Source organism: Petaurus breviceps, unplaced genomic scaffold (genome assembly GCF_028583685.1).
Source record: "Petaurus breviceps papuanus isolate PSGF00001 unplaced genomic scaffold, PetGlider_PUasm1.0 227, whole genome shotgun sequence".
Classification (NCBI taxonomy): domain Eukaryota; kingdom Metazoa; phylum Chordata; class Mammalia; order Diprotodontia; family Petauridae; genus Petaurus; species Petaurus breviceps.
Window position 1 is genome coordinate 6,916,313 of NW_027185896.1, and position 12,204 is coordinate 6,928,516.

Below are 12,204 nucleotides of genomic sequence, written 5' to 3' on the forward strand. Positions count from 1 at the left end.
ATCCATCCATCCATCCATCCATCCATCCATCCATCCATCCATCCATCTATTCATCCATCTATTCAGTGAATTAATGACCTGTTAATGAACTATTAATGCACAGAGCCCTGTGCTAAGGTCTGTGGGGGAGACACAAAGTTCAAAAAAAGACACTGTCCCTACTTTTATGACACTTAGAATTTAAGAGGAAAATGACATATGAAAAATAATTTTACTACTTCAGAAGATTTGTAGTTTCTTTTTTTTGGGGGGGGAAAGCAATTGGGGTTAAGTGACTTGCCCAAGGTCACACGGCTAGTGTCTGAGGCCGGATTTGAACTCAGTTTCTCCTGACTCCAGGACTGGTGCTCTATTCACTGCACCACCTAGCCACCCCAAGATTTGTAATTTCATTCTTGGGGACACATTATAGTTGTCTCTTAGCAGAGGCAACACGACATAGTGGAGACATGTGGATGGGTCTGGCACCAAGACTCAGGCTCCAATCCTGCTTCAGACACTCTCGAGCTGTGCTGCTCTGTCACTGAACCTACAAAATAGGGGTGATAGCAGCACCTGCCTCCCAGCGTTGTTGAGAGGAGATGATGCATGGCAGCTCTCACGGTGATCTATCCCTGTGACTGGGCATAGGCTCCTCTGGGATGGGGGGTGGGGTCTTTGTGGCCTGGGACCCTCACTTTGGGCTGGGGCATACCAAGTTTGAATCTGCCACGACTCAAGGAGGCTGAGCAGTATAGGTGGAGTAATTTGTAGAGTGTGTGGAACAACCACCACAAAAACACAAAGAAAGACAATACTGAAAGATAACAAAACTGCCTGGCGTCATGACCAATCCTGATGAGGCCTCCCTCCTCTCAGCAGAAGAGTGGTGGACTATAGTGTGGAATGCGGCATACTTTGCTAGACAAGGTCAGTGTGTTGCTTTGTTTTTCTCGACTGCACTTCTTTGTTACAAGGAGGGGACGTGTCTATTGGGAGTAGGGGTGGAAGTCATTGGCAAATGATAGGGATGTTTAAAAAAAGTATCAGTGAAAAATGTATAAACTAGAAAAGGATGGTGGCAGATTGAAGAGGGCCTTGAATGACAGGCTAAAGACTTTGGACGCTACCTGGTAGGCAATGGGGAGTCAGTGAACATTTTTCCACAGAGGAGTGATGTGACCAGCTGTATGCTCAAGAAAGGCTATTGTGGTAGCAGCACAAAGGATGAGCTGGAGGAGGGAGTAAGTAGAGATGGGCATGGCTGCTGGGGGCTGGACCAGAAAGGAAGGGATTGGTGAGGGAGCTACTGAGGAAGTAGAAGGGACAGAAGCTGGTGATCTGAGGCCTGATCTGAGATCTGAAAGGTCATTGAGTCAAAGATTACCCAGAGGCTGTGAAAATGGGAGACTGGGCGAGCAGCTGTGCCGCAGACAGAATTAATGAGCTTAGAAGGAGGAGCAGATTTAGGGGGAAAGAGGACCAGAAGCTTGGTTTTGGTTTGGGATAGGTTAAGTTTGAGGTGTTGGTAGGACACGTCCTGTAGGCCTTTGGAGATCCCGATCTGGAGCTCAGATCACAAGGGATGTGGGACAAGCCCCAGACCCAAAGGAATAGAGGGATCGGGGGTCCTTGGGCTCCTGGGAGGGGCCGTTTCTCTCAGATTCTACCACCAAGGACTTCTGGGGAGAACTGGGCAGTGGCACAGAGATCTCTCACCATAACCAGCTGACTTGCTGTTCTCAGAAGCAAAGTAGATACCCCGCCCCACACGCCCACCCGAGTGGGGCATGATTCGGAGGCCACTCTTGAGGATAGCAGCCGCCACCGCCACATTGGTTCCATGCCACAGCAACCGCCGGTTCTCTAGCTTGGCATGGTCCTGGAACCGCTCTCCCTGGAACATGGGATGGGGAAGTGGGTCAGCACCAAGCTCCAGGTTCTGGGACCTTGCCAAACTGCTCATATGGGGAATATAAGGCCCCAGGCCTCAGCCAGGGAAGGGACCTAGATGTTTGTGACAAGGAGCTGAAAGGCCCTGGGCTCTCCACCTCCTCCCATTAATACACACAGTCAGGACTGCAGGCAAGTCACTTTTCTTTTCTCTGCCTATTTCCTCATGTATAAAATGGCGGAGATAAACTAGCTGATTTCTGAAGTCCCTCCCAGCTCTAAACTCTATGGTCCTATGTATAAATGGGCTGTGGACCAGGAAGGAAAAAGCTTTTGGCAGGGCTTCAAAGAAATGAGGCAACATATTTTCATGTTGTCTCCTCCAGCTGTCTCCTCTCTGGGAGCGGGTGCTTAGAGAAGGCCAGCACTGGGAAGATGAGGGGAGTGGGTGGCCCTGGCTCCTCTCACCTCCCCCTCTCGATTAATTTTCCAGATATGGAGAATGAGGAGATGAGGCCATCCTGTCTTCTTCAGGTAGTTTTCAATCAGCTGTGGTGAGAAAGGGAGAAAGGAAGGTAAGGAAGGCTAAAGGTGTGCAAGGGCATTTGGGTGGGGAGAGGCTGGATGCAAAGACCTTGCCTCCAGCAGCAATATTGTGGCTTCAGGGCTCCAATGTCTGAGGGCTGCTACTTCAGACCCAGAGCCACCAGGGCAGGCTGCCCAAAACCTCTTTTGCAATAAACAGTGTCTGGTGGTCGCTACAGTGAATACAAACCAATTTAGGACCCTAGAATCATAGAGTTGTGTGGAAGGACCTCAGAAACCAGCAAAGCCAACTTTCTCAGTGTTCATATGGGGTAACTAGGGTCCAGAGAGATGGGACTTGTCCTAGGTGAATAAGGGGCAGCCAAGATTACGTAGTACCCAACTCTTCCCGTGACCCTGGAATCTGTAAGACATGCCAGTCTGGGGCAGAGTGGACAGAGTCCCCCCTCCCCCTCCCCCAGCCTCTTTTTCCAGGGATGGCCAAGGCCAGGTGGCTGTGCCAATGTAGGCCTCTGAGCATTCTCTGCTGCCATCTTGGTTATGCCACACACCTTGTACTCATGTGTTTCAGTTGCCAGTGGCTGCAGCTGGCATTTCAGGAGCTCGTAATCACGGTCCAGTGGGTGAGGCACTTCTCTCACCTTCATCTTCTTTTCTTCCTCCTCCTGTCCAGCCTTCAGGGCCTGGGCCAGCTCAATGTCAGCCAGGACCTGGGATGACAGGTAGGTTAGCCTTGGGGACTGTTCTTCTGACTGCTCCATCCCACCATCTTCTCAGCCCAGTCCATCCTCTCTGTCTCCCTCTTTGTTTCCTACAGTATATTCTCTCCATAGCTTTCATTTGACTATCTCTGGTCTATTCAACCCTCCTGCTCATGTCTGTCTCCTACCACCTGTACATTCCCCCATATTTCTCTCTGTCCTCCTTATCCGTCTGTCCCCTCATCTCCAATTCCTGTCCATCTGCCTCCCCTACCTCCATTCATCCCTTTCCCCTTTCTCTGTCTGCCCCTTATTTCTGTCCATCTTTACAACTGTTCATATTCTCACCACCCCCATCCTTTTCCATCTGTCTTTCCATTCCCATCCATCTGTCTCCATCACTTCCATCTGTCCCTCTTCCAGCCTGTCCATCTGTCCCCTAGCTCTCACCAACAGCATGTCCTTCTTGGCCTGAAGGACCTCCAGGGAGTTGATGGGTGGGGGCCGGGTCCTGCCAAAGTTATGGGGAATGATTGTGTAGAAGTGGGAGGACAGTTCCTCCAGCTGTTTTGCCTCTGAGCTCTTCTGTAGGGCAGCCTCTAGGGCCTCCAAGGCCTCAAAGCCCTTGGCAATCTGCTGCTTGCTCAGCTTCCCCAAGGGCATCTTCTTAACATCTATTTGGCAGGGCAGGGGTAGGAGAAGAAGCAGGATGAAGCCCAGGCTCTGAGGTACAGCTACCTCTCACTTCTCTCCCCCTTAATTATTCCCTCCCCAATTTCCTCCCTGCCTAGTCTCACCAAGGTTCATGGTCTTCATTGCATCATTGAACATGTCATGGCTGAAGATGAGGGACACCAGTTCCTGGGTGGCTGGATCTAATGTACAAGGCTTGATGTTCCACTGACCAGCCTGGACCCCATCCACCTGGTGAGGAGAAGGACAGGGTCATGTCAGGGTCAGCAGCTACCCCTCTCCTAAATCCTAAGCTTGGGCCTCCCTCTGTGGGACAACACAAGGCCACTGAACGGTGGTCAGAAACTGAGGGTTTGATTCCATAACTTCCATAACTACAACTGTCCCCATTTCTCTGTTGCTTTAAGTTTTACAAGGGCCTTTTCTCACAATAGCTATGTGAAGAAGAGAGTGCCAAGACTACTATCTAGTCTACAGAGGAAGAAACTGAACACATTGCCCATGACCACACAGCTAGAAGGTGCTCAGAGTTTACACCAGCCCCCAGGCTGACTGGTTTCCCTTAGTCTCCTCAGGATGAAGGGAGGAGGGTGCCCACTGCCCACTGTCCATGAGATAAGGTCCAAGCTGCACAACTCAGCATTCAAGGCCTTCCATCCTTTGGTCCCCCCAATTTTCCTGTATTTTCCCCCATCTCCCATAGTGATAAAGACTTTACAAATAGCTGCCATTTCTACTCCACTTAAATGTCCCAGTGCCCTTTACTCACACCAGCCCTGGTGGGGGACGGCATTCGTTCTCAAAGCTGAGCCTTGCTCCAGCTCTGGAAGAACTTCTTTAGTCCCTGATGTACTTGAGCCCAGGTTCTATTGTGCCCAGCCCCTCCACCCCTCTCAGACTACAATCCCTCCCCTTGCCCTCTTTGGCCTGAAGAGAACAGAAAATCCTTCCTTCCCTCCATGCCCTTAAGTCTATAATTTACTACGTTGTAGATTCAGAGAATTTGAAGCTGGAAGGGGCCTTGGAGATCTAGTCTAACTTTATTTACAGAGGCAGACATGGAGTCCCAGAGAACGGAAATGACTTACCCAGGGTGGTTTTTAAAAAATTCTCTTGGAAGGAGATGAGGAAATAAAGAATATATGGTTATTTTATCATGAATAGAGCCCTCCCCTTGTGCCTAGGAAGCCTGTGGGCCTTGCCGCACCCTGGCTTCCCCGTCCAGCTCTGGCTGCCACTGGAGCCAGGTTCTCTTCTCTTCTTTCCTCTCCCAGGGTAACCAGGCTGTCTGGTGCTCCCACAGAAGGCTCTGATGCAGCACCAGACTAATCTTCCTAGAACCCGACTCGAACCACGAGCCATCCTTGCTGTGAAGCCTCCAAGGGCTCACTATCGACAGTTTCCTTGGCCTCTGTCATCCAGCTCTTTTCCCATAACCTGCCTGTGTGAGCTGTCTCCCCCACAGTGAGGATGATTCTCATACATTCTTTAAGTCCTCCTGCTTCTGCCCTTGGACTCATGCCTGTCCCCTCCATCTGGAGTGTCCTCCTGTCACAACTACCCTATCTATCCTTCGTGGTCCTGTTCAAATATCTTCTCCTCCAGGAAGCCTTCCCTGATACCACTCAGCCAAAAAAACAAACCAAACCAAAAAAACCCAAACAACCTTTCCTGCTTCGGAACATCCACAGAACCGTGGCTGGCTTTCCCTTATGACCCATGGCACAACCTGTCTTGCAGTATAATTATTTATATCCATATCCGCTCCCCTCTACAGATAGCGAATTTGGGGGGAGATTCATCTCTGTTTCCTTCTCAGCTTGCCTCAGCACAGACCCCTGTACACAGGAGGAGTTCAGGAAATGTTTGATGAATGAGTGAGTGAGGAAAAGAGTGGGTCAGACAGGATCCCAGAGCCACGGAGAACGGCACAGGATGCCTTAATCGCCTCCAGATGGAGGGACCAGAAATCATTCTTCCTAAAAGAATCAGATCGTTTTGCATGTTCCCCCCTTTGATTCCATGGAATCCTAGATTCTTGGCACTGCAAAAGTCCTCAGAGGTCACAAAAGATCCACAGCCTTTCAGAGCTGGCAGGAACCTTAGACACAAGCTGGTCCAATCTCATTGTACAGAAGGGCAAAGTGAGGTCCCGGGAAGGCGAGGTCACACAGTCAGTAAACAGCAGAATCAGGACCTGAACTCAGGTCTTCTGACTCCCAGCCCAAAGCTCTTTTCACACAGTCACAAGCTTCCTTAGGGTGAGAGTCTATCTTACAGCCTCTCAGATATTCAGTGACAGGGATCTCACTACTCCTCGCAGAAGCCTATTCTGATGCTGGATTGTTCTATTCATTGGAAAATACTTGCCTAGAACTGCAGGAAAAAATGAGAAGACAGTTTGGCAAAAAATCAGTTTAAATCAGCATTTTCCATGATCTATCACAATAAGTTCTAAATGGACATGATTTAAACAAATAGAAGGCGATTAGAGAAAAATAGTCAGAGGTGTCTTTCACAACTGTAGTTAGAGGTAAAATTCTTAACCAGTTTTGTAGAGAGGAGATCACAAAGAATAAAATATATAGTTTTGAATATGTAAAATTGAAAAGATTTTTCACAAACAAAATGAATACAGTTAGGATAAGAAAGGAAGCAACTGGGGGAAAAGATCTTTGTATCTAATATCTCTGATCAGGGTCTGATATCTACAATGTATAGATATTTAACACAAATATATGAGCAGCTATGTGGTGCAGGGGAAGGAGCACCAGCCCTGGAGTCAGGAGGACCTGGGTTCAAATCTAGTCTCAGATACTTACTAACTGTCACCCTGGAAAAGTCACTACACCCTGTTTGCTTCAGTTTCCTCATCTATAAAATGAGCTAGAGAAGGAAATGACAAACCACTCCAGTGTCTTTGTCAAAAAAAACCCAAAACACTGGAGAGTCAGACACAACTGAAAAAACTCACCAACAACAAAAATATAGACCCAGAGACATTCATCAATGAATGAACAGTGAAAGCACATATGAACAGTTCTCAAAAGAACTTCAACTACTGATCCTCCTTATGAATAACTGATCCTTTAATTACTAATAATAAGGGAAATGCAAATCAGAACAACTCTCAGGTTTTGCTTCATACCCAACAAATTGGCAAACATGACAAAGATGGAAATCGTTAATGTTGAAAAGGCTACAGGAAGACAGGCACACTAATATACCTTTGGGGGAGCTATGAATTGGTCCAATCATTCTAGAAAACAATTTTGAATTGTGCTAAAAAAAATAAGCAACTAAAATGTTCATTATCTTTGATCCTGAGATCCCACTGCTAGGCATATGCCCAAGGAGAAAGAACAAAGGTAAGAAGAACTACCCCATACATACCAAACCACTCAATACATACTTTTTGTGGTAGTAATGAGCTAGAAGCAGTGTAAGGAAATACCCTCCAAAATTGTGGATTTTATGAATATGATGGAATATTACTGAGCCATAAGAAACAAGGAATAGGAAAAATTCAGAGAAGTATGAAATTTCTATGAACTGATAGAGAGTGAAACAGATCCAGGAAAACAATATGTACAATGATATAAATAAAGTAAATGGAAAGAATAATTAAAAAAACTTGAGAGCTAGCCTTCAAGTCAGGAAGATGTGGGTTCAAGTCCTACCTTTGGTTTTGGAGGGGGGGGGGTTAGAGGGCAATTGGGGTTAAGCGATTTGCCCAAAGTCACACAGCTAGTAAGTTTGTCAAGTGTCTGAGACTGGATTTGAACTCAGGTCCTCCTGACTCCAGAGCCAGTGCTCTATTAACTGTGCCACTAGCCGCCCCTAAGTTCTACCTTTGACACATATTGTTCATATGATTACAGTCAAGTCACTAACCCTCTCAGTGTGCCAGGCAGTTCTCTAAGACTACAAGTTGTAGAGGAGTTCCTTATACTAGTGATCCACTATCCTCAAAACAGTAAACAGTATCTATAGAAAATAAATAACGATTACAATCTGTAATAGAAAAGTAACACTTCCCAACATCAGGAATAAAGCAAGAATAGCCATCATCACCACCATTATTTAATAAAATCCTAGAAACTCCAGCTATAGTAAAAAAGAGTAGAAAAAGAAACTGAGGGGTGGCTAGCTGGAGCAGTGAATAGAGCACCCACCCTGGAGTCAGGAGGACCTGAGTTTAAATCCAGCCTCAGACAAGTAACACACAGAAAACTAGTTGTGTGACCTTGGGCAAGTCACTTAACCCCAATTGCCCTACCTTCCCCCTCCAAAAAAAAAAGAAAAGAAACTAAGGAAATAAACATGGGCAAAGAGGAAATAAGTTTTCCTATTTTCAGATGACATGATGGTTGAACAGGAAGTCAGTTAGTATTGATTGCTTTGATTAATTTTTAGTTTGATTGTAAGATTAAGCACCCTTCTTTAGAAAAAGCTAGCTCTAACAGCTAAGCCAAATTAGCATAGATATGTTCTTAAGTCAAGGTTGCCTACAGATTTACTGAATAGATTGATAAAACTTTATCGTTTAGTAGCAGATAATTTAGGGTAAGACCCCTTTGTAGGAATAAAATAATCATAGATTTGTAAGGCTAAGTTCTTCTCTCTGGTAACTGGAGAAAGGGGAGTTGACTTAAAGGTAACTTGTCTTTCCAGTCTTAGTGGATAAATTCCCTTTTATCTTGGGCTAGAGGTTAAGTCTAAGTTGAGTAATGGAACCTTTCTCTGATAAAGGTTTACCATCTAAGACATAAAAATAATTCATATGAATATATATATATATATATACAAATAAGAGACACATCATCAAAGTTATCTAATAAAGAAATACCAACAACCATATGAGAAATGCTCCAAGTCATTAATGATATGAAAAATGCAGGTTAAAACAACTCTGAGATTCTACCTCACACCCACCAGACTGACAAAGATAACAAAGAAGGCAAAATGACAATGCTGTGTGGAAGGGATATGGGAGGATGGGTACACTAGTGAATTGTTGGTTGAGCTGAGAACTGGTTCCACTAATTCTAAAAAACAATTGGGAAGTACTTCCAAAAATCCACTGAACTGTAAATACCCTTACATTTAGTAATATTACTATTAGTCACATACTCCTAAGAAGGTCAAGGTCAGAGAGGGAAAGAACTCATAAAAACAAGAATATTTATAGAAGCACATTTTGTTGTAGCAAAGAGCTAGAAACAGAACAGGTGTCCATCAGCTGAGGAATGGCTGAACAAATTGTGGTATATGAGTCTAATGGGTTTTATTATGCTCTAAGTAAAGAGGACCAGGATGGATTCAGAGAAATATGGGGTAATATGAATTAGTGCAGGTAGCAGTGAGCACAACCAAGAGAATTTACCTGCTGATTGCGGCACAGTGAGTGCAAACAACTCTGAAAGACCTCAGAACTGACCAAAGCCAATTCCAAACGTGACTTCAGAAATCGCAGAAGGAAACATACCTTCCACAGAGGTATCACACCAGGTGCACATTCCCAGACGTGGCTTATGGGCTTATGTGTTGATTTGTTTTGCCTGACTGTACTATATTTGTTATATGGCTTTTACTCAGAGTGGGAGGGAAGTGTGTTGGTAGGTAGTAACAGACATGGGGAAAAAATAAAAAATTATTTTTATTCATTGAAATTAACTTTAAATGGAGGGGAAGAGCAGGAAGGTGAAAGGGATTGGGTCAACCTTACTCTCATTGAATTTGGCTTAAGGAGGGAATAACATACACACTCATTTGGGTATCTTACCCTACAGGAAAGTAGGGGGGAAGGGGATAAGAGGGGGGATGATAGAAAGGAGGGCAGAGTGGGGGGGAGGGTAGTCAGAAGCAAACACTTTTGAAAAGGGGCAGGGGCAAAGTAGAAAATAGAATAAGTGGGGAGTGGGATAGGAGGGAGGAAAATATAGTTAGTCTTTCACAATATAACAATTATGGAAACTATTTGGGTGACTACACATGTACAACCTGTATTGAATTGCTTATCTTCCCAGTGCGGGTGAGTGAGAAGGGAAGAAGAGAAAGAATCTGGAAATCAAAGTTTTAAAAACAAATGTTTAAAAAAATTGTTTTTTTACATGCAACTGGGATATAAGATATACAGGCACTGGGGTATAGAAATCCATCTTGCCCTTCTAGAAAGTTAGGGCTGGAGGACGGGGGAAGATATAAGAGAGAGCAGATTGGGGGAAGGGGTATTCAGTAGGCTTGCTATCTTGGGGTGGGGGGTAGGGGAAAGACAGGGAGAAAATTTGTAACTTAAAATCTTGTGGAAATGAATGTTGAAAACTAAAAGTAAGTTTTAAAAAATGTGGCAAAAATTAATTAACTTTAAATGGTTACTAAATAAGTTTAGGGGGTTGTATCAATGTCCAATATTAAGTTTTTAATAAAACATTTTTTAAAAAGAAACCTTAAGTTCAGATCAGAACAAAATGTTCAATGAAACCAAACACTAAAGCTGAAGAAAAGTTGAGAAAACACATATCTCTTGCACTTTGAAAAGACCTCACTCCAGGGAACCATTTGAGTTTCCAAATTAATGGGCCTTAGCACTATTTTTCTATATCCTGAAAGACAGGTAAAATAAATTCTCTGAATTGGCAGGATAAATAGCAGGGTCAGGCCAGAAATGACCTGTCTAATAGGTTTTTATTTCATAATGTCAAGGATGGGGTCTGAACACCTTCTGAATTGTGTGAGAATGGAACCCATAAAAGAGGGATCCTCTGTATAGACTAACCCCCAATATCCTGTGTTGCAACCATAAAGCATAGCAGCCATCCAACAGATGCCTGGCATGGGGAGAGGACTGGAGACCAGGTCATATAAAAGTCAGTTGAAGAGGGATATTTACCTAGGAAAGATTGGTGGGGTGGGTAGGGAGATAGCTGGCTTCAGATATTTGAAGGCTGTCACATGAAAGAGAAAAAGACTTATTCTGTTTGACCTCAGAAGGCCAACCAAGAAACAATGGAAGGAAGCTGAAGATTTAGGGGAACACGACAGTGCTCCCCTAAATAGCAAATTAGATTTGCTGTGTTCAAGGACAGAAGAAGGACCAATAGGGGAAGTAGCAAAGAGAGATATTTGGGCTAGCTGGTAGGGAAAGTCTTCGGGACATTTAGAGCAAGCCCACAGTAGATTGGACAGCTTTGCTTCTCCAGGTTCCATTCTCTTAGCCTGACACATAGCAGAGCTTGATATGTGCTTACTGGGGACCTGGGTTAGGGTGGAGCTTGCTGTCACTGGAGGTCAGAGAATCACAGATTTGGAGGTGAAGGAGGACTCAGAGGTCATTTCATTCAACCTCCTCATTTTATAGATGAGAAAAATGAGACCAGGAGAGGTTAAATAACGAGTGTGAGGCCAAACTGTAGCACTGAAGCCAGGATTCAAACCCAAGTCTTTTAACTTCAAATCCATCCCACTTCCCAATGTGCCACATGGAGGCTGGGCGAGTGTGCATGGATGGTAGGTATGAAGTGGGGACGCTCAATTCCTGCTCTCCTCAACAAATGTTCAGACATCCCTTCCAACTCTGAGATTCTGTAATGTTGGAATAATAAATAATGACATACAACTCTCCCTCCTCCACTCCACTAATGAACTCATTAACTCCTCTACCTCTGGGCTCCAGCCAGAGTCTAAATATTGAGCACTACATGGCTTTCTGTATCTCTGGTGGGTTTTCAGTAATTTTGGGAAAGGTCTGAAGCTCCTTGTGATTAAGTGAAAAGTCAGTGAGTATAGGCTCAGAGAGCCGAGTTCCAGTCCTGGTTTGGCTAGGTACTGGCTTTGAGAGCTTAGACAAGGCACTCCTCCTCTCCCTGTGAGATTTCCTCTTCTGTAAAAGGAGGGAGTTGGATACTACATGATCCCTAGGGTTTTTCAAAGGATCCTACTATCCTTTATTTCATTTTGTCCCAGGAAAGCTTGATGGGAACCCAGGGATGTGCTGGAGCCAGCTTGAACCTGATTGCTCAATTTTCAGTGTGAGCGCTCACACTTTGAAAATCAGCAAACTACAAATAAGGACGGGATCTATTGTTTTGTTGATTGTGGGGACTCTTAGAAGAAAGAGATGGAGAAAATATTAATAATGCAGATTAAACTTAAGAGTTTCCTGCATTTTTTAGAGAACTAGTTATTTATTGTTGTTGTTTTTTTATAAAGCAATCAGGATTAAGTAACTTGCTCAAGGTTACACGGCCAGTTATTTCTGTGTGTGGTGCTGAGTGTCTGAGCCCGGGATTCGATCTCCAGGTCATCCTGACACTGGAGCCGGTGCTCTTACTCGCTGTGCTACCTGGCCACCCGGTAGTTGTTTACTGTTACACACACACACACACACACA

The 12,204-nt window shown here is 44.8% G+C and overlaps 1 protein-coding gene across 7 annotated transcripts in view; it reads right to left on the reverse strand.

Annotated features, from left to right (window-relative positions):
• The window catches only part of PARP3 (poly(ADP-ribose) polymerase family member 3), a 23,177-nt gene that overhangs the window by 2,216 nt on the left and 8,757 nt on the right, over positions 1 to 12,204 (reverse strand). For all 7 annotated transcript variants that reach the window (XM_069095600.1, XM_069095599.1, XM_069095601.1 and 4 more), the window contains 5 exons: positions 3,917 to 4,043; positions 3,570 to 3,793; positions 2,970 to 3,128; positions 2,341 to 2,421; positions 1,699 to 1,876 (listed from right to left, as the gene is read on the reverse strand). In XM_069095600.1, coding sequence (XP_068951701.1) covers positions 1,699 to 1,876; positions 2,341 to 2,421; positions 2,970 to 3,128; positions 3,570 to 3,793; positions 3,917 to 4,043 — 769 coding nt within the window. The remainder of the gene's footprint in view (positions 1 to 1,698; positions 1,877 to 2,340; positions 2,422 to 2,969; positions 3,129 to 3,569; positions 3,794 to 3,916; positions 4,044 to 12,204) is intronic.